This window comes from Myxine glutinosa, chromosome 14 (genome assembly GCF_964187855.1).
Source record: "Myxine glutinosa chromosome 14, kmMyxGlut1.1, whole genome shotgun sequence".
NCBI classification, from domain to species: Eukaryota; Metazoa; Chordata; class Myxini; order Myxiniformes; family Myxinidae; genus Myxine; species Myxine glutinosa.
In genome coordinates this window covers 42,113,042-42,130,954 of record NC_136274.1, presented here as the reverse complement: position 1 = coordinate 42,130,954, position 17,913 = coordinate 42,113,042, and the positions used below count along the sequence as shown (strand labels likewise).

At 43.8% G+C, this 17,913-nt stretch overlaps 1 protein-coding gene across 5 annotated transcripts in view; it reads left to right on the top strand.

Annotated features, from left to right (window-relative positions):
* The window catches only part of LOC137439737 (lethal(3)malignant brain tumor-like protein 2), a 42,176-nt gene that overhangs the window by 10,844 nt on the left and 13,419 nt on the right, over positions 1–17,913 (top strand). For all 5 annotated transcript variants that reach the window (XM_078768176.1, XM_078768178.1, XM_078768177.1 and 2 more), the window contains 11 exons: positions 3,732–3,880; positions 5,063–5,165; positions 5,493–5,572; positions 5,822–5,939; positions 8,939–9,070; positions 10,250–10,338; positions 14,379–14,652; positions 15,024–15,070; positions 15,228–15,329; positions 17,295–17,439; positions 17,604–17,695. In XM_078768176.1, the coding sequence (XP_078624302.1) occupies positions 3,732–3,880; positions 5,063–5,165; positions 5,493–5,572; positions 5,822–5,939; positions 8,939–9,070; positions 10,250–10,338; positions 14,379–14,652; positions 15,024–15,070; positions 15,228–15,329; positions 17,295–17,439; positions 17,604–17,695 (1,331 nt within the window). The remainder of the gene's footprint in view (positions 1–3,731; positions 3,881–5,062; positions 5,166–5,492; positions 5,573–5,821; positions 5,940–8,938; positions 9,071–10,249; positions 10,339–14,378; positions 14,653–15,023; positions 15,071–15,227; positions 15,330–17,294; positions 17,440–17,603; positions 17,696–17,913) is intronic.

Below are 17,913 nucleotides of genomic sequence, written 5' to 3'. Positions count from 1 at the left end.
TTTGTCTGTTTGTTTGTCTGTTTGTTTGTCTGTTTGTTTGTCTGTTTGTTTGTCTGTTCGTTTGTTTGTTTGTCCGCACAGAATAAATATGATTTTCTCTGCAACCGTTGGTCCGATTGACAGGAAATTTTCACCATAGGTGCAACTCCACGTATAATTTTAAAATGATAATTATGACGTCATAGGTCACGTGGTTTGGCCGCCATCATGGAAAACCCGAAAAATTTTGCACCTTTATCTCTGAAAGCGCTGAATAGAAAAAAATTGAGACATTGTTCATTGTAAAGAACTCTCCATGGGGAATAAAATATGTTAATGATGTCATAGGTGCCTCCATTATGATGTCATAATTCGACAAGTACAAAACTTCATCTGATCAAGATGAAATTTATTGAGCGTCATGTAGGCATAAATTGGTGGAGAAAAAAAAGATGACGTCCATCGGTCACGTGGTTTGGCCGCCATCTTGGGAAAACCGAAAAACTTTGCACCTCTATATCTCCGAAAGCGCTGAATAGAAAAATTGAGACATGACTCATTGTAAAGAACTCTCCATGGGGAATAAAATTGGGGAATAAAATATGTTAATGATGATGTCATAGGTGCGTCCATTATGACGTCATAATTCGACAAGTACAAAACTTCATCCGATCAAGATGAAATTCCTTGAGCATAATCTAGGAATAAATTAGTTTAGAAAAAAATAATGATGACGTCGTCAGTCACGTGGTTCGGCCGCCATATTTGTTTTAACACAAAAGCCTTAAAAACCACTGCAAATACATCCTGGTGATTGTTTGCAATATCTGATTGCTCTTTCTTGTTTTTTTATGTTTTTACCCCAAGTATGACTTCTGTCTGGGAAGCATATCTGGGGTAGGAGGTTCAAGGTGAGGAGAAGACCCCCATTCTCTCTATGTAAATGACGATTAGATGATCGGAATTTCCACAGCTGTATCGTGGCAACCTGCCCTTGTTGGATGCGCACCAATGGGAAAAGCCATCTCTGATCGGAGGATGCTTGTGTGGACTGCACTCACTTGGTAGCCACACCCTGTGTAGCAAATATAAAGCCCAGGACACAGTTTGGTTCGGTGCAGTGGTATGCATGTCAGAAATTCCTCGGTACAAGCTTTTGTAGAATGCTAGGCAAGAACTAGTCAAGGCAGACGTCGGGGCACAGTTCCACAAGTGGGAGAAAGGGGTATTTATCCCACACAATGCTTGTAGGAGAATAAAGGATGGAGGCTAGAGAAAAATTTGTATTGTGTCGGATGGCAAGGAGTGGATACAGGCTGCCGCTGTGGGGACGTCTCGGTACGAGCTGCCTCTCCGGGGACTCTGGGGAAATTCATCATCAATCCCTCCTAAGGAGGAAGAGATGGAATCCCAACAATGTCACCCCCACGTCATGATGCGTCTTTCAACCAACCAAACATTTGCTCAAAAATCTGGTGTGGAGTTTTATCACCTCGGTGAGTGGACGTAGCTGCCGCTCCGGGGACGCCTCGGTACGAGGTACCGCTCCGGGGACGCCTCGGTACGAGCTGCCGCTCCGGGGACGCCTCGGTACAAGCTGCCGCTCCGGGGATGCCTCGGTACGAGCTGCCGCTCCGGGGACGCCTCGGTACGAGCTGCTGCTCCGGGGACGCCTCGGTACGAGCTGCCGCTCCGGGGACGCCTCGGTACGAGCTGCCGCTCCGGGGACGCCTCGGTACGAGCTGCCGCTCCGGGGACGCCTCGGTACGAGCTGCCGCTCCGGGGACGCCTCGGTACGAATTGCCGCTCCGGGGACGCCTCGGTACGAATTGCCGCTCCGGGGAAGCCTCGGTACAAGCTGCTGCTCCAGGGACGCCTTGGTACGAGCTGCTGCTCCAGGGACGCCTTGGTCCGCGAGCTGCCGCTCTGGGAACGTTTTATTATAAGGACACCAGTATCTACGGTTAAGTCTGCTCTTTTGTACCTTTTTGCTTGCTTGTTTTTGCTGTAAGTACATGCCCTTTTGCTTTTCGTTTTGCTTTGGTGAATAAAGAGCTGTAAATATATTGTTCTTTTCACCATTGTTTTGTAGATAAACAATAGTGGTGCATTTTCCATGTACTTCGCTGTCGTCCTTTCTCTCATTGATCCGACACGGTGCATACGTATTGGCTAGCCGGAAGTTCTGCCCCACTGTTTTGCTTCGGTAGTGGTTAGCCAGCATTCACTTACAGTTTGTTTGGCCATTGTGGTAATAATAGTTGTGGAAGACAGGTGAACTCTGAGGCTGCAGTCCTTAACTGAAGTCATCAGGTCACCAACAGGTAACACGACAACAAGGCAAGAGGACCCTATTCAGCCTGATTATCCCAACAGACAACAGAGCTTTCCAAAGAAGTTCAGACTTAAAGTGGTGGAGAAGCCCCATTCAGGAGAGGGTTATAAGATGATTTCAAAGTCACTCATTATCCTTTTGAGTACAGTGGAATCCATCATTAAGAAGTGGAAGACCTATCACACCACCCAGACTGTACCCAGATCAGGTCACCCATCATCAGCAGCCGGGCAAGCAGGAAACTGGTTCGGGATGTCACTGTAAATCCAACAATGACTTTGAAAGAACTGCAAGTCTCTATGTCCGAGAAGGGGATCAGTGTTCATCAATCAACAATATCCCGTTCCTTTCACAAAGCTGACCTCCATGGACAGGTATCAAGAAAGAAGCCATTACTGAAAAAGACTCATATAATAGCTCATATGGAGTTTGCAAAAAACATCTCAATGATACTGCAAGCATGTGGAGGAAAGTTTTATGGTCAGATGAGACAAAAATTTAACTTTTTGCTTTTTAATTGTTGATGCTCAGTCGTCGTGCACCAACCACCAACGACCGCAAGGTTTCCACCAACAACTCCCCTCCCCCCAGTGCACTGGGATGACGATCAGCCCCTCTCAGCATGACTGTACCAGGCCCATCCACAACGGCATGGCATGGCACACCCAGCACAGCAGCAGTCAGCGCAGAGCCCTCAATCTTCAGTCACAGTGCGCAAGGTGAGGCAAGGATAATTGTTGACCCAAGATTGACGACCAACCCGAGTGAGTCACTTAGAGATTATTTAACCCCTAAGGATCATTTCTGAAACAATGTATATGCAATTGAACAGTGGAGGCCGAATGCCTCAAGCGCGGTTTGTGATTATTGTCTGTGGTTTATGACGGTTCAAGTTGTATTCTGTTGGAGTCGTCGTTATTTAACCTGCAGGAAAGATCTTACAGGCACGATGTTGCATTATATGCAGGATGCTGGAACTGTTACATCAGATGGAGGAAGTGGTTCAAACCCTTATTTTTGGTTTGTTTGCAGGGCCTGAGGCCCATAGTGGAGCTGAATACACAAATCACACATATACATGTGACCACACCGGACGTTTCAGACAAATGACCACTGAGCTTGAGGGAAGTGACCACGTCCCAGAGCACTCTGGGTACCATATTTTATAATTACGTCGCTCATCTCTCTTTACTCAGTGGGGCAGTTAAGTTGGAATTTCCTCCTCCCAATGGATGTCAAACTTTGGGCTGTTATATTAAATTCCCTACACTAGCTGTTAAATTCTGAGCGTCGTACCTCCCAGACTCAAAGCAGGTGCTCTAACCATTACGTATGGTTGATATACTATGAGGCAAAGCTATTTTATTTTTTATCATACATTTCTTAACCCACTTTTCCTCCTCTTTCCCATTCCCAGCTGTCTGTGAGATGTGTGGGATTCTTGGTTCCCACATGGCTTTCTACTCACATAGCAAGCGGTTCTGCTCTGCTTCGTGCAGTCGTGGTTTCTCCTCAACTTATGCTCCCAAATGCAACAAACTGATGTCATTCCCTCGTACCTCTCAGGTAAGGTCTCGTTTAGTTTTAGCTGTCTAGTTTATTGTATTTTTACCTGTAATGTGTTATAAGTCTACAAGAGCTTTGTGTTGCTGTTGCTATTGTTATTGTTATTGTTGTTGTTGGGGTTCTTGTTGGGGGTCGATTTTTGAAATATGCACCCATTGGTCGGACAGCTGCCAGACCACACCCATATCTGTCGCTTGACTCCACCCACCATAGCACTGAGACAAAATTATATGGCCGCCATCTTTGTTTTATGGTGGGCTGAACAAATTAAACCTGATGGTCTCTGCTAATTAGACACTGCCCGGGTTTGTTGCATCAGATTTCCATTGGCTTTGTTTGGGTAAAGTGTTATTCACGATGTGGGGCCCCAGAAAAGTCAAATCATATGTTGAATAAAAATTACTAGTAAGATTTAAACATGCCCGTCAGCATGCACGGTACATGCCTTCCTGAAAAAAAATAGCGTTAGGGTTTCATCAATTATTGGCGAGCCATCAGCGACAGCGTAGACAGAAACGCGTACCATCGAGACTCCCAAGCATGTACCATGTGCGAACTTCAAGCAGTCAACATATAAATAACAAGTCCCAATCATGTCTGTCACCTGTAATTTGAGGGAATAACCAATCAGCTCTCACCTAATCAATTACCCCAGGTGGCTAGGATTATAAATAAATTAACTCCTCCCATTCTCTTCCAGCCAAAGAACTCGGGTGGAGTTTGAAGCAGCAAATACCTTTCCTTGCGTAGCTTTTCTTGGTTGCTTTTTGCAGTTTTGGTATCGTGACTATTAGACACGTGATCTGGATGATGGTCAGCAATGTCAGTTGTTTTGACCAAATGGTTATGCCCGAAATGTTGATCGTGTTTCTTTTAAAATGGTGTACTTCTCATCCTTATCTTTCTTTTAAGATATTTCACCTGCACAGATTATCGTGTGTGTGTGTGTGTGTGTGTGTGTGTGTGTGTGTGTGTGTGTGTGTGTGTGTGTGTGTGTGTGTGTGTGTGTGTGTGTGTGTGTGTGTGTGTGTGTGTGTGTGTGTGTGTGTGTGTGTGTGTGTGTGTGTGTGTGTGTGTGTGTGTGTGTGTGTGTGTGTGGGCGGGCCAGCCCCACACACACACATACACTTCTTCTCAAGTTCATACTTGATTGCATCCTTTTTAATCCCTCACCATCCATAGGTAAAGAAACCTATTAAGCAGACCAAGCTGAATTTCAACAAAATGGATGCAAGGCAGAATTCCTTGGGACCAGTGAAGTCATTTAGAACACAGAACTCTGAATGCAAGTTTTGTTTGAAATTCTCACAATTTTCATGCAGTTGAAACTCGTGCAAACGTTTGAACAATTACTTGGGACTACAGATCGGCAGAAAACAAAGCTATTGGACAAAACAAAGTGGGCTGGCTGGTGGCAGCAGGTAGATGACAAAGTAACAGCTAAAATATGGTGATTTCTCATCATACATTTGGCAATACACGATCTGTTTCATCTATTGTTTTCAATCATTCAACGTCAAATGATTTTTATTCTACTCTTCATTTTCGGAGTTGGTATTCATTATACGTTGCCACCAAGATATTTTCATATTCTGTTTGTGTCCCTCCCCAGGGTCGTGCAAGGTTTTTAACTGGCCAACATACCTCAAGAATAATATCTGTGTCACCCCCTCTGTGAACACCTTGCCACATGTGAGGCTGGGCCGTGGTATGGGAGGGTGTAATTTGTGAACAGGAATCCATGCTGGCAAAGCTCGACAACTTCTGGGAGTAGTATGTACACGATTGTGCTTTAAGTCGTATTCAGGAAAACCTAATCATGTTGGGGGTTCAATCAGGGGTTCAGGCTGATTTATGGAGGAGGAATGTGAAAAACAAAGTTTTGTTACAGTCTGCAGTTACTTTTGAAGCACATGCTGCTCTTCACCTTTCCTGTCCCAGGCACTGATGGCTAAGCATTGGAAAGACGTGAAGATTGGAATTAAGGTCGAGGTTTTGAACAGAGATTGCCAACAATCAGACAGGACCTATTGGTTTGCAACAGTCATAAAGATCTTTGGTAAACCCTGGGTTCTTTGATATTATTATTACTAGGGCATGCCCGTACTATATCTATATCTAAAATTATATCCCCCCCCTCTATTTACATGAAATGGTTTGGTCCAAAGCGAACGGCTTGCGAGTACGGTGACAATCCCCCCCCTCTATTTACATGAAATGGTTTGGTCCAAAGCGAACGGCTTGCGAGTACGGTGACAATCCCCCCCTCTATTTACATGAAATGGTTTGGTCCAAAGCGAACGGCTTGCGAGTACGGTGACAATCCCCCCCCTCTATTTACATGAAATGGTTTGGTCCAAAGCGAACGGCTTGCGGAGTTTGGTAAAGAAATCGCCATAGCATGCACAAACGCGCAGGAAAGCGAAAGAATCGCAAATTAGTTTTAATTAGTTTTAAAACATCGTTTAACGCCAACATAGCGGCAACATAGTTTGCCAACGTGAAATAAATGAATACGCTCTCAAATGTGCCGTCCGAGGCAGAGTCTGTTCGGCACGTTCGGCACACGTGATAGCTCGCTGCTCTCTGATTGGTTGAATCGTTTTTTGGACATAGCTCGGTAACTACTTGTCCGATTAATATGAAACCTTGAAAAGGCACATCCTCGGGTCCCCAGCAATATACCTGGCAAGTTTCAAGTATATCGGACCCGTGGTTGTCGAGAAACAGCGGTCACAGACATACATACATACATACATACATACATACACACAGAGATTACTGGAATTATAGATAGATTATTATTATTATTATTATTATTATTACCTCCACCACCAAAGGTGGATGTAGCTTTTCTTGGTTGCTTTTTGCAGTTTTGGTATCGCGACTATTAGACACGTGATCTGGATGATGGTCAGCAATGTCAGTTGTTTTGACCAAATGGTTATGCCCGAAATGTTGATCGTGTTTCTTTTAAAATGGCGTACTTCTCTTTTATGATATTGTCTTTTATGATATATGATATTCTTCTCTTTTATGATACTAGGGCATGCCCGTACAAAATTATATCCCCCCCCTCTATTTACATGAAATGGTTTGGTCCATTCGCAAAGCCAAAGCGGACGGCTTGCGAGTACGGTGACAATCCCCCCCCTCTATTTACATGAAATGGTTTGGTCCAAAGCGAACGGCTTGCGAGTACGGTGACAATCCCCCCCCTCTATTTACATGAAATGGTTTGGTCCAAAGCGAACGGCTTGCGGAGTTTGGTAAAGAAATCGCCATAGCTCGGTAACTACTTCTCCGATTAATATGAAACCTTGAAAAGGCACATCCTCGGGTCCCCAGCAATATACCTGGCAAGTTTCAAGTATATCGGACCCGTGGTTGTCGAGAAACAGCGGTCGCATACACACACACAGACACACACACAGAGATTACTGGAATTATAGATAGATGACATCCAAAGGTGGATGGAGGTTATGTTTCACCCCTGTCTGTATGTTTGTGAACAAGATATCTCAAAATGTTGTGGACGGATTCAGACGAAATTTGGTAGAGAAGGTAGCGTATGTGACAAGGACGAAATGATTAGATTTTGGTGAAGATTCGGATCCGGCTACTAGAATTTTTCAAGTGATTTTTCACCATTGGGAGAAAGGTCCAAAAACGATACATAGCAGGATATCTCAAAAAGTTGTGGACAGATTTGGACGAAACTTGGTGGACCGGTTGGGTGTCTGACAAGGACGATTCTATTCGATTTTGGTGAAGATCTGAATATGGATTCGCATATGGGAATTATTTAATTTTTTAAATGATTCTTCACCATTGGGAGAAAGGGCCAAAAACGATACATAGCAGGATATCTCAAAAAGTTGTGGACGGATTTGGACGAAACTTGGTGGACAGGTTGTGTGTGTGACAAGGAAGAATCAATTCAATTTTGGTGAAGATCCGGATCCGGCTAGTAGGAGTGTTTAAGTGATTCTTCACCATTGAGTGATGTGGCCAAAAACGAGGGGTAGATCAAGGTATGAAAGACTGGACCTGTGGTGATTCCTGTGATTGATTTTGATTAAATGTGATTCTGTATTGTGATTTTCTGGTCTACTCTGAGATATAAAACGTTAACTATTCACCAGGCGGAGGTATTCTCGCTACTGAGTGCCATTCTAGTTACTATTATTATTATAATTTATATCTTTTTTTATCATGTATTTTCACTGCTTAATGATTGGAGGAATACGAGACGATTGTCTGCATCGACTGACAATTTAAACGATGAGTTTTTTTTATTATCAACTAAAGATTGACAAAGCGTGCTCTTGCTCCGACCTTAGAATGGCCAAACCATCAGTTAATTTGCTTCCAATGGCAGCACATCTTTTTTAAACAGTCATTTGATTAAAATCTTATCGTTAATCATTTGCACTTGGGTAAGATGTCATTTTTGGAAAACATGTAACTTTGGATCAGCTGATTTCAATTGGGGTGCTGTGTGAACCTACAAAGAGTTTCTGCTAATACATGCAATATGGGAGAAATCTACCCTATCTATACTAGGCAAAGTTACCCCCCAGAAGTAGTTCCCACACCAATAAATTAACAAAAACAAAACGAATACCAAGTAAATGGAAAGAATAGCATAAAGGAGCCAGGAAAGATGTATTTTTATTTGTTATGGAAGGATCCAGGGTGGTCACTTTTCGAGAGAGCTATGTCACTTCCAAAACCATCAGGCACATGACCTGGGGGGTCTTCCTCTGCATTTGCACAATGTGATAACAGCAGTGGCAAATACAAGAGCTATAATACCATAATGCAGTAATACCATTCAATTTTTACACCGTTATTGCATATTTAATAGGGTCCGAAATGGGGAAAAGTAATACAGCATTAGCTTCGAGGGAAGTTGAGACCTTCGATTATCATCGTGTGGCTGAAAACCCGAAATATAATCAGTTGCACTCAGTTATGAATCGAAGTGCAGTGTAACAGATATTCATCCATAATTTGAGCACCTTGTTTACCACTGATCCTACGGTGGGTGTGCAGGGTACTACGTGCTGCTACGATATGAGGGCATGGAGAATGATTCTCTAGATTTCTGGAACAATATATGTATCCTGAGCGTGCACCCTGTGAGCTGGAGCAACGTGCAACGATGGATCTTGGCGCCACCTGCAAGTACATTGGTTCTTTTTTTCCCAACACCTCTTCTTATTACCTATACTGGGATTGAACGCGTCGCTTTGCTGACTGTACTTAAATAACACAACTTGTATATGTTACAGTGCTGTACAGTAATACAGTTTATTGACAGTCAATATTTGCAATTTTTTTATTCCAGAAATGTTTTTATTCCAGAACTCAGCGTTAATTTTAGTAATACACACTTATTCACCAAAATACAATATTATGAATTAGGTTTATGTTCCCAGGGATCAGACGTTACATCGTTTTTTTTCTTCAGGTCGCAAAATTCAATTCTCATAGAGTCCTCAATAATACACCACCGTAAAGGCCTAGCCTAGTGCTAGACGTAACACCTAATGATGTCCCAGACATAATGCTGGCTTACTAAATCTTGTCATCCTAACGCCGAGCGTATTGCATTCAGCCCTTTGCCAACGGACATCAAATAGTCGGATGTTCAACTGCCATTATTCGATGGGACGGATTGAGTGCTGGACTTCAGGATGACGTGCACGTCTATAGAGGCCTAACCTAGAGCTTGACGTAATGATGTACTGTACGGAATGAGCGTGATGGACAGATGGATGGAGAAACCCAACTACTTTAATATATAGATTTGCAATGATATAATGTCTAGCCTGGCTACCACGATTGCCTAGGTACGCCATCTGATCAGCCAGGCTAGTCATTGGCACACTCGCCTCTAAGCTGTCTAGCCTGGGTTTGAATGTCGGCCCAGCAATAAACCGTCATCCCAGTGTTTCAAAAAAGGGTGAGTCATCAATGTGTGTGCCGTCCTTCTAATGGACGTTAAATTGGACGCCACGTCTGCCGACATTAGTTGGTGGACGTTAAAGATCCCACAAATTCCAAATTCCTGCCACAACTAATGCTGGGAAGGCAATGGCAATCCACCCAGCATAAATAACCCTTGCCAAGAAACTGCTTCAGCAGCACCGACGCTCTGTAACAGAGTATGGTATATCTCAATGAGATCATAAAAGGAAAATATTCCTCCCACCTATATATGGCAAGTATGGGAAAGGCTTTCGTTATTCCTGGCAGTCGTCACTACTTGGTTGCTCACTATTCACGAATGCAGTAAAAACAGCACGTTACCTCATGTTCTCACCTGATTTAATTTTTTGTTCTCTTCCTGTCTTTCTCAAGGCATCCAGCACACTCAGAGTGACTGGAACTCTTTCATGGTTCAACGGCTTTCAGGTTCATACACCCTTCCGTCAGTTTTCCACACCAAGGTATTGCTTGGTAACTGCAGCAATTCACAAAGATAAAGTTATGAGTTTCCAACTTTTAAATAAAGTGCAATTTATGTAAATGATTCAATTACTGAAGTAATTGTAGTCTTCGTCAGAACATTTTATTTTTTTCTGAAAAATATGCACTATACACTCCAAAGGTGTCTGATCCACAGAATTAGACAGAAAGTAGGATGAAAAGAAGAATTGGTTTTGGCTTGAGTGATTTCAATGCTTGTGCTAGATTTTTTTTTTGTATACATAATCGAGGCTTATGGAATAGCTAATACACAGAATGGATCAGGGTGTAACGGACAAATAACGGATGCAAAAGGAGCAGTAGAGGGAAAGAGAAACACAAAGCACCAGTTTGACACAGGTGAAAGCCAAGATAGAGGGAGAGTTTTGTTGTTGTTGTTTTTGTTTTGTATACAAGATTGAGGCTCATGTAAGAGCTAACATTAATCACAAAAAAAACGCACACATAAAACATAATAAAGGGAGCGGGGGAGACAAGATGGGGGAGAGAGGGAAGCACACAAATAAAACATTTGAGGGCAGGGAAATCGGGAGATCTGTGGGAGGAAGAGGGCTTGGGGGAGGAGGCGTTGGGCGGGGGGAGTATCAAACACATGGACACTGCTAGGACTTCCAGGAAAGAGGTCGGTATTTCAAAAAAGTGGATCTGGGGTGAATTAACGGGGGTAGAAAAGATCAAGGCTTTGGATGGGGGAAGATGGATGGTGTTGAACAGCTGTTTTAAAGACCTGGAGGGAGGTGTGGGATTGAAGAGGGTGAGGGAGTTTGTTCCAGAGGTGGGAGAAAAGAGGAATGAACGAGTGAAGGTGAGCAGAGAGTCTTGATTTTGCCAGTTTCACCAGAAGAGGGTTGCTGGCAGATCTTGTGCGACCTGTAGGAATATTTGGGGGACAGAGCACAGAGAGAGCTGGGGGAGCTAGGCTGGAGAGGAGTCGGTAGAAGACAGAAAGACAACCTACCTGCCTACGGTGAGTGAGTGAAAGGCCCTCAGAATCGGCTTCATCGCGGGAGATTCCATTGATTCTGAAAACTTTAGTTTCAACAGCGTGAATCCGAGCTAGGTGTGAGGCAGGAGCACCAGCCCAGGGGGTAGAGCAGTATTCCATTGAGCTGCGGATGAAAGCCTTGTATGTGGCGAGGAGCTCAGGTGTGCCGGAGAAGGAATTCGCACGACGGAGGATGCCCAGTCGGCAACTGGCTTTGGAGGCCAGCTTGGAAATGTGGATTTCCCAAAGACAAACTTGGACAAACAGTCGGTGTGAGGAGGAATGGCAGGCAGGACAAGATGCATGGGGTGGATAACATGGATACAGATTCCAGAAGTAAACTTCAAGGAGGGAAAAGTGGAAATTTAGGAGACGGTAGAATTTGGGTGGGGTTAACAAGGGTTTAAACCATCATGGTTGTGGATTGGGGATGATCTGAGATGCTGGTGAACAGCTGTCTTGAACTACTGAAGGGAAGGATGAGATTGAAGATAATGTGGAAGTTGGCTTCACTGGCAGGAAAAAAAAGAGAGGAACGAATGAGTGGAAGTGAGTGAGCATTGATCCTGGATTTAGGTAATTTCACCAGAAGGGGGCTTTTGGTGGACTGTGTGTGCCCTGTAGAAACCTTGGGGTACAAAGTGTGGAAAGAGCAGAGGGAGCAGAGAGCCCACCGACCTGTCTGCAATGTGAAAGAGATAGGCCCATAGACTCGGTTTCAACGCAGGAGATTTCAGTAATTTTGAAGGCCTTGGTTTCCATGGCGTTAAGCTGTGCAAGATGTGAGGCAGGGGAGCGAGCCCAGCGGGGAGAGCAGTACTCCATCAAGCTGAAGGCCTTGTAAATGGAAAGAAGTTTAAGTGCGCCAAAGAAAGACTTTACACGACAGAGGATGCCCAGTCGATGGCTGACTTTGGAGACCAACTTTGAAATATGTTTTTTCCCCAAGAAAGATCATGGCTGATAGTGAGACCCAGGAGTTTGAATGACAGAATTTCCTTAATGGAATTGTTAAGAGAGTAGTTGGGAGAGTTTTCTCGATTGTTGTTTTGGAGAGAGAGAATGAGAGTGTGAGATTTGTCAGGGTTGAAAGACATATTACAAGTGTTTGACCATCTTGTGATTTTGTCAAGGTCTCAAGATAGGGAAGAGGCTGCAGTCTGCCTATCTGGAGAAAGAGGGATGTTATGATAAAGAGTGCAGTCGTCAGCAAATAGATAAAGAGGATTTTCCAGAGAGTCAGAGAGATCATTTATTAAGATCAGGAATAGGACTGGGTCCAGAACACTGCCTTGGGGGTACCCCAGTGTTGACAGGGGTAAGAGATTAAAGGATTCCGTTGAGAGCCACACATTGGCAATGAGAGTAGAGGAAGTCAGTAAGCCATGTGTGGAGTTGGCCTTGGATTCCATAGGCACAGAGGTTGTAGAGCAAGGCAGGATGCCAGATTGTATCAAAAGCACGAGATATGTCTGGAGTGACGGCTCTGATCTCAAGTCTGACATTGAGGGACACGGCTGGCACAGATGCAGTCACACATGGTGGCCGTTCCAGGCAGGAGCCCGACTTGAGGTGGGAGAGGGGAGAGGTGGCTGGCTGGGTGGGGGTGTGGTGTGTGGAAGCTCAAACAGACTTCACACTTTATCCAGAGATCAGTCCCAGCATCTGCTGCTTCACTTCCCCTCAAGCCCCCCAACCTCCCACGAAGACCCATTTGATGAGTGGAGGAGCGCCCATCTCCTAGTTTACCTTTGGGCGGTCCCTCCCCCGCTGGTCTTGAGGTGTCCGAATCCTTACTTTTCAGCTGAGATAGCACCTCAAGGCCTACCAAAATGCTTTGAAAATATATTGAAGACAGATTACAGAAGGTAGAACAGTAAATAGAAGATTAAAAGGGATGGCGGTTTTTAGACACAGAAACTGGGATAGCTGGACGCCTTCTGTCTAGACATATAAGCAACACATTTCTAATATCACAATTAATTACATCACGCTTACTCTAGACATTCATGCAGGAAATGCAGCCAGTATGGCCTGTATGTGCCGTGGCAGAGGGTCCACCAGCATTTGGAATTCTGCAGGACGTGTTCTATATAGTGCACGTGTGAATTGCGATTCTATTATGTTCAATATCGCAGGGGCAAATGTGTCATTTGTTGACTGCTTTGTCCCTGAGTTCCCCATGTTTGGCACTAGTAATTGTGCAATAAAGATAAAGATGGCTGCCCTAGTACAAGCGTGCACCCTTACGAAGCAGTGATGAGTCATCACGTTTTTGCTTGGTGAAGACGTCTGAAAAATGAGAAAAATTATAAAGTGCATTTCTATGGTTTGCTGAGAAGGGTACTACTGCCCAGAGGGTGGGAGCGCCCGTTCGTTTATTTATTGTATCAATGTGTCGTGTTTCTTATTTATTACCCTCGCCAGAGGAGAGGGTATTGCATTTGAGTCCGTTTGTTTGTCTGTTTGTCCGCACAGAATAAATATGATTTTCTCTGCAACCATTGGTCCGATTGACAGGAAATTTTCAACACAGGTGCAACTACATCTGTATAATTTTGTAATGATAATTACGACGTCATAGGTCACGTGGCTCGGCCGCCATCCTGGAAAAATCGAAAAACTTTGCACCTCTATATCTCGGAAAGTGCTGAATAGAAAAAATTGAGACATGGCTCATTGTAAAGAGCTCTCCATGGGGAATAAAATATGTTAATGATGATGTCATGGGTGCCTCCATTATGACGTCATAATTCGACAAGTACAAAACTTCATCCGATAAAAATGAAATTTAACGTGGTCCAGCCGCCATATTTGTTTTAACACAAAAGCCTTAAAAACCACTGCAAATACATCCTGGCAAGGGTTTGCAATCTCTGATTGCTCTTTTTCTTGTTTTTAATATGTATTGGAGGTCTTGGTTTTGGAGTACAGTGTAACCAAAGAGGTACTGGGTCTTCATCTCCTCAGCACAGACACACATTTTTCTGTACATGTCTGTCATCCTCCCTCCAGGTTTTGGAATCATTGCGCTGGAGAGGGCGCGTTGGCATGCGCCTCGAGGCGGTGGATAAGGCCTCGATCTCGCAGGTTCGCGTTGCCTCCATACTGGATGTGGTTGGCGGGCGGATTTGCCTGCTGTACGAAAACGAATTTGGCTCCACAAATGAAAAGCTGAGGCTTCCACAGAAAATTTTCAACAGGCGCCAAACTTGGTGTCACTGTTGGAGTCCTCATATCCATCCTCTCGGCTGGGCCCGCAGGGTCGGACACCCCATCGTGAATTATAGTAAGGCACGAACAGTTGTGGTCGTATTGCGATTGAGGATTTGTTGGAAATTTTAAACGAGAACTCCTTTGTATTTGGGAAGAAGAACTTTGACTGGCCCGTTGTGCCATGCAAACCAATCTTCCAAAATCAACAAATCGGAGATCTTTGTGATCGTTGTTAAAGTCCGAAATAGTGAGCGTTCAGCCAGCTGGAATCCTTGTTTTTTGTTTTTTTTCTCAATTCAAGTTGATAATTAAATTTCGCTATGAAATAGAATAATTAATCAAATGCCAGATTATGAGGTGCTAAAATGTGAAGATTCCTAAAATGTAGAAAATGTACTGAATACATCCTGGCTTGATTTGAATTTCTCCCTTTACCCAAAACAGCCAGCTTGGATTATTTGAACGCTGTCCCTGCTGAGGATTTTTATCAGGTAAAGTGCTGATTACTAGTTTTGAAAATGCTGCTCGGTTTTGACCACCAGCCTTGAGTTGCACATGAAGCTATGTAACCCAAGTGAGTTGATTATTTGACTTATTGGTGATTATGTACTAACTCGCACCTCAATATGTGCCATTCTGGTGAAACAGCCGAAACAGCAGCACCACGAAGACGGTTGGAAGGTTGGAATGAAACTTGAAGCCGTACACCCGTTGAACATGTCAGACATTTGTGTCGCAACCGTCAGTAAGGTAATCCAATTTGATCGAGATGCCAGTAAGATGGCCGCTCACGTATTTGCACATCTGCACTCACAAGTGATACATTTGAAGAGTACTAGTAGGCCTGTTGATCCATTGGACCAGATTTTGCTGCTGTATTGCTTGAGCATTGGCTTGCCTTTCACCAAGCGCATATGTGCTTGGGCCAGGGTGGGAATTACACGTTCGTTATTATTTTTCCCAAATGATACCACTATTATTGAATGAATATGAATGAATGAATGATCGTTTTAAGGCCATTTTCCCCGCTCGAGCGGGGGTTAGCCTCGCAGGCCCCATGACAATCATGGTTCCCTGTTTGAGGCAATGTTTTTATGGTCGGATGCCCTTCCTGACGCCAACCCTTGGTCACGCTCTTACGATGCACAGGGATATGGTGTACCTATTCTAAATCGGGGTACACACCGTGATCATTCATCCCAGCAAGCTGGTACTCAATTTGCCGACCTCGGAAGGATGACAGGCTGAGTCAACCCCCCTGGCGTTAATTCAGCGATCGACCGGGATTCCACTATTATTGGTGGTTGATACCACTATTGTTATTGTTGTTAATACTATTAGTATGAATTAATAAATCCTTTGTTACAATGTTATCTTTTTTTGTTATTGCCCTCGCCAGAGGAGAAGGTATTGCATTTGAGTCTGTTTGTTTGTCTGCACAGAATAAATATGATTTTCTCTGCAACCGTTGGTCCGATTGACAGGAAATTTTCACCATCGGTGCAACTCCTCCTGTCGAATTTTTTAAATGATAATTATGACGTCGTAGGTCAGCTGGTACAGGTGCCATCTTGGAAAAACCGAAAAACATTGTACCTCCATATCTCAGCGCTGCATCGAAAAAAATTGAGACATTGCTCATTGTAAAGAACTCTCCAATGGAAATAACATGTTAATGATGATCTCTTAGGTTAGCCTGGTGTTGGCTTCATGGTTAGGGAGCCAGCTTGATATCCTAGGATCCTGGGTTTGAATCCCGGTCAATCGCTGAATTAACACCAGGGGGGGTTGACTAAGCCTGTCATCCTTCCGAGTTCGGCAAAGTGAGTACCAGTTCACTGGTAATTCCCTGTGTGTTGCAAGAGGCGACTAACAGTGTTGGCGGCAGGAAGGGCATCCGACCATAAAACATTGCTTCAAAAAGTGGGCCACGGTGCCCAAAAAAGGCCAACCCCCGCTCTGCGGGGAAAAATGGCCTCTAAAGGTGGTTGTTGTTTGATGATGTCTTAGGTGCCTCCATTATGACGTCATAATTAGACAAGTACAAAACTTCATCCGATCAAGTTGAAATTTCTTGAGCGTCATCTATGGATAAATTGGTGGAGAAAAGAATAATGATGTCGTCATTCGTCACCTGGTTCGGCCGCCATATTTGTGTTAACACAAGAGCCTTAAAAACCACGAAAAACATGTCTGAAACATGGCGAGGATATGCAATCTGATTGCCCTTTCATGTTTATTTTGTAATTAGAATGCCATGCTATGTAAGGACCTATTAAACTGCTCTATACACCTCAACATGGCATGCATTTAGAAAAATGGGAATTCTTCTGGGTTTATTGTAGTTAATGAACCCAATCAACTCAGGAGATCATAACAATCATTTTAGTGTTCCACACTCCACATCAGAAAGCTTCAGTATAACTCTACAAAAAACATGACACACACACACACACACACACACACACACACACACACACACACACACACACACACACACAGACACACACACACACACAGACACAGACACACACACACACACACACACACACACACACACACCTCATCCATTTATGGTAGATTCTCCAAATTTTAAGTGAAGGGTGCAGAACATGATGAAGTTACAGTTTTTGCGTTACATCAAGCATGACTGCCTAACAAAACCTATCAGTACTGACCAGTATGTAACCGTAACTGTATGTGTGCACTGCGAAGGTGCTGCTTGATGGTTACATCATGATTCGGACTGATGATAATTACATTGAAGGAAACACCTTGTTTTGCTACCACACAAGCTCGGCCTGCCTACTGCCAGCAGGATGGTGCCAGATCAACAAAATCCCCCTCATTCCACCTCGCGGTGTGTAACTTCCGTCACGTGCATTGTCGCCGTTCGATTTTATCATTGTCATCATGGTGAACAATTGAGTAATGTGTTCTGCTTTTGTGGAGTACATTTGTGAAGTCATTTGGGTTCCCTGTTGCGTAACGTTGTAGATGCAGTTTTTTTCACTACATTTATAGAGCGTGTTTCAAGAGATGGAGATGAGTTCAGCTGGCCAAAGTATCTGGAAAAGACTGGAACTGTGGCAGTTCCAGCACACCTGTTTGACCAGGTGAGGTTTCAGGCCCCTTGTGGACTATCTTTTGGACGTGTGAGGTATGTTGCATGAATGAAAACATGTTTCTGATAAATTTTTAATAAAATTTAACTTTACCATGCAGTCTTGTTGTGAAAACTTTTTGTGGGAATCTAGTTTTAGCAGTGTGGAATAATGAAGAACACCATCCTTGTAGTCATGTTTTCCTTCAGCTTGTTCATTTCCAAATAACA